The 3505-nt window shown below is 42.1% G+C and overlaps 1 protein-coding gene across 1 annotated transcript; it reads right to left on the bottom strand.

Annotated features, from left to right (window-relative positions):
* Window positions 1-962: 962 nt before the first annotated feature.
* LOC141180586 (olfactory receptor 2T4-like) lies at window positions 963-1880 on the bottom strand. Its single transcript, XM_073660680.1, has one exon. It carries the CDS (start codon window positions 1878-1880, stop codon window positions 963-965), a length of 918 nt encoding a protein of 305 aa, XP_073516781.1.
* Between the last annotated feature and the right edge of the window lie 1625 nt (window positions 1881-3505).

The raw sequence follows: 3505 nt of genomic DNA, 5'->3' as shown, positions 1-3505 counted from the left end.
CATTCGCTACAGGGTCCAATATAAACTCATTGCTCTCACCCACAAAGCTCTCCACAGTTCTGCACCACCTTATATCTCCTCTCTCATCTCAGTCTATCATCCTACACGTGCCCTCCGTTCCACAAATGACCTAAGACTAACATCCCCCATAATCCGAACCTCGCACCTCCGTCTCCAAGACTTCTCTCATGCTGCGCCAGTTCTCTGGAAAGCTCTTCCCCAGACGAACCGATAGATGCCTAGCCCCGATGTCTTCAAGCGCGCTTTAAAAACCCATCTCTTTAAACAAGCCTACCACCTCAAATACCCAGTAAACTAACTTTCCCCTGTTCCCTCCTAAATACTATTCAGAATCTGCTCCCTACTGTTCATCTGTTTCTACACCCTCCATGCATACGATAACTGCACTCGGTAATTGAGTATTGCACTTGAACATGCAGGCTGATGACCAGATCATACAGCCTTATATGATAATCCCGACTTATTATAATTGCCTGACCTGAAATAACAAGCACTTTCCACCTATTGAGTCCCCCCATTTCCTTGTAGAATGTAAGCTTGCGAGCAGGGACCTCACTCCTGATGTAACTGTTAAACTGACTCACCTTGTATTGAATTTATTGTTTCTACATGTCCCCGCTTAATTGTAAAGTGCTACGGAATATGTTGGCGCTATATGAATAAAAATTATTATTATTATTATTAGTGTTGGATGAGTAGTGGGGTCCTGTGTGGTGCTCCATCCTTACCTCGGAGAGGAGATACCACACCTCTTCCATGAGGTGCAGTACCCCTGTGGCGACTGAACCCTCAGGGGTGCCACAAATGCATTTACAAAGAATTCATGAAAATTTGTTGAACAGTTTAATTAGAGCTATTCTTCTATAACAAAAACGTTCATCCCATGAGTTACTGTAAATTCGTCTTCGTCAATCTTACATGATGAATACATCACTGATTTTTCATGTAATCCTCAATAACCTCCGAAAAGCTTTCAGGATTTCACTGCTGCGTAGACTGTATATGAGCGGGTTCACCATGGGCACCAGCGTGGTGTAAAACACTGATAAGATCTGCTTGATGGTCACTGTGCGGTCTGAGAAAGGCATCATGTACTCCACTGTACCTGCCGAGTAGAAAATGATCATGACAATGAGATGGGACAAGCAGGCGGAGAAGGTTTTTCTTCTTCCTTCCTTTGACTTAATGCATAAAATCACACGGATTATTCTTACATATGACAAAAAGTTACAGAAAAGCGGGAAAAATCCAAACAGTACAATCTCAACATAGACTAGGATGTAAAAGTCATAGGAGCCACCACAGGATGCATTAAATATGTCTACGGCATCACAGAAGATGTTATGAATAGTAACAACCTTATTGAAGGGCATTTTAAGGAGGAAACTTATAAATAGTGAAGAATTTAGAGAGGCAGAGATCCAGATAGAAATAACAATCACGATGCAAATAGTCTTGTTCAAAATCTGGTGGTAGGACAGAGGATGACAAATCGCAACGTATCGGTCAAATCCCATGACGAAGAAAAGTATCACCTCGGCACTGGCTCCCGTGAAGAAAAAGAACATCTGAGTGAAGCACTGGGTGAAGGATAACAGGTCATTCCCAGATAATAATATATGGAGAAGTTTCGGGATAACAACTGTGATGTAGCAGATGTCTATGACGGATAAGTTACAGAAGAATAGATACATGGGGGTGTGTAGATGGACATCCAGACATATCAGTGCAATAACCACTGAATTCAAAGTGATTGTAAGCAAATAAATGGATGAAAAAATCCAGGCAATCCGCGGCATATCATTGGCTTTTAATGAGAAGGGCAGAATATGAAATGTTGTATACGTGTTGTTGTCCATGAGATGTTGACAAATCTGCAAAGAAGAAAGATTTCAGAGAATAAATATAATCATTTTCTACTTTTAGTCCATTGAAAAAAATTGTAAGTAAATTTGATAATTCTGAGAATAAATTATTAACATAAAGGTAGAAAACTGCAACATTTTTTCTAAAGTTCAACAACACGAAAAAGAACACAAACAATAGAGAATATTGATAAAAATGATGAGTACCATTATACTCACTGGATTCAAGGGATCGTCTCAAAATTAGCCTTGTTTTGGCACATCAGTCAGATATATAAAGTTCTGATTCAGAGATATAGAAAGATCCCCGGTTACTTCTAAGACAATATGAAGAGAGTAAGATGGAGCGCAGCGCTCTGTGGCGCACACCTGATTGTGTGCTGGGAATGAGCTCTTTATACTGAGCTTATATAATATATGATTCCAAAGAAATATAGAAATATGTAATATTATCCCATGAGGAAAGGTCCCTGTGGTTATGATTCCAACAATTACTTCAAACTAATAAAGAAATTAGGTTTACTTTTAGTTTGTTCAACTTTAAACAACCTGAACTAAACTTTTTTAACTGAAGTCTAAAGGATGAGTTCTTTGAGTGTTTTTCACTGTCCAATGTGGCTGTTGTGGACGAGGAGATGACCATTGAGGAGGATGTGGACATCCTTGTGGCTCCACACTTGGACAACGTGTTTTCTATTATGGCAATAATATATTGTAGGGATTCACGCTCTCAGGTAGGCATTAGATAGCGTTCACACAGGCAATGCAGTTTGGTCCAAACATGTGCAGTTTTATTGCTTTCATAAAACTCCAAGGGATTAAAGAATAGTGTTGAGCCACCCCCGTAGTGTTCGAGTTCGGTTCGGTTCGTCGAACACCCGTGTGTTCGCCGAATTGTTCGTCGAACTGTTCGTCGAACACTGTCGAACACCGTTAAAACCAATGGCAGGCAAACAAAAACACATAGAAACACATAGAAAACACATAGAAAACACTTCAAAAGGTGTCCAAAAGCTGACAAACTGCTCAGAAGACACAACTAACACATGGAAAAGTGACAAGTACATATAGTCATGCGAAAAGAAAAGAGGTGGAGGAGTAAAAGGAGGGGGAGACACAGGTATAGGCAAGTCATGCCCTTCTAAAACCAAAAAAGTGTGAAGCCGACACGGCCAGTCCTTTCCTGCCCGTGCGACCTCCGTGTCGCCGGGTTTGTGCCAGAGCCGCGGTGGACACTGACGGCCAGCCCCCCTCTCCCAATACTGGTGCCTGTCCGCTGGTGGGTCGAGCCCCCACGCGATGGGGGGGGGAGTAACATCTGCAGAAGAAAGATCATCTTCCAGCCAAACTAAGATGTCTACTTCTTTTCGTGGACAATGTGATACGATCCCTTTCTTACGGACACGCCCATCGCTACAAATTCCAGATGAGGCACAAAACAGCAGGTGCTTCAACGGATATCAAGTGCTCCTTCAAGTGGGCTCTCCTCCACCTCAACTTCAACATCACAAATACTCCAGTTCTCAGAGGTGTCACCCCAATCGCACTTGCTTCCTCACAGCTCCCAAGTCTCCAGCTGCCCATCTGAGTATGGGGTAACACAGATGGTTGAGTCTGCA

The sequence above is a fragment of the Phyllobates terribilis genome, unplaced genomic scaffold (assembly GCF_046119375.1).
Source record: "Phyllobates terribilis strain yellow unplaced genomic scaffold, ASM4611937v1 Scaffold_33__1_contigs__length_13283291, whole genome shotgun sequence".
Classification (NCBI taxonomy): Eukaryota; Metazoa; Chordata; class Amphibia; order Anura; family Dendrobatidae; genus Phyllobates; species Phyllobates terribilis.
The sequence above is the reverse complement of the archived record's forward strand: the minus strand, read 5'-3'. Positions and strand labels throughout refer to the sequence as shown.

Excerpts from the sequence above, each read along its gene's own strand:
- LOC141180586 (XM_073660680.1), bottom strand. The coding sequence starts at position 1,880 with ATGGACAACAACACGTATACAACATTTCATATTCTGCCCTTCTCATTA.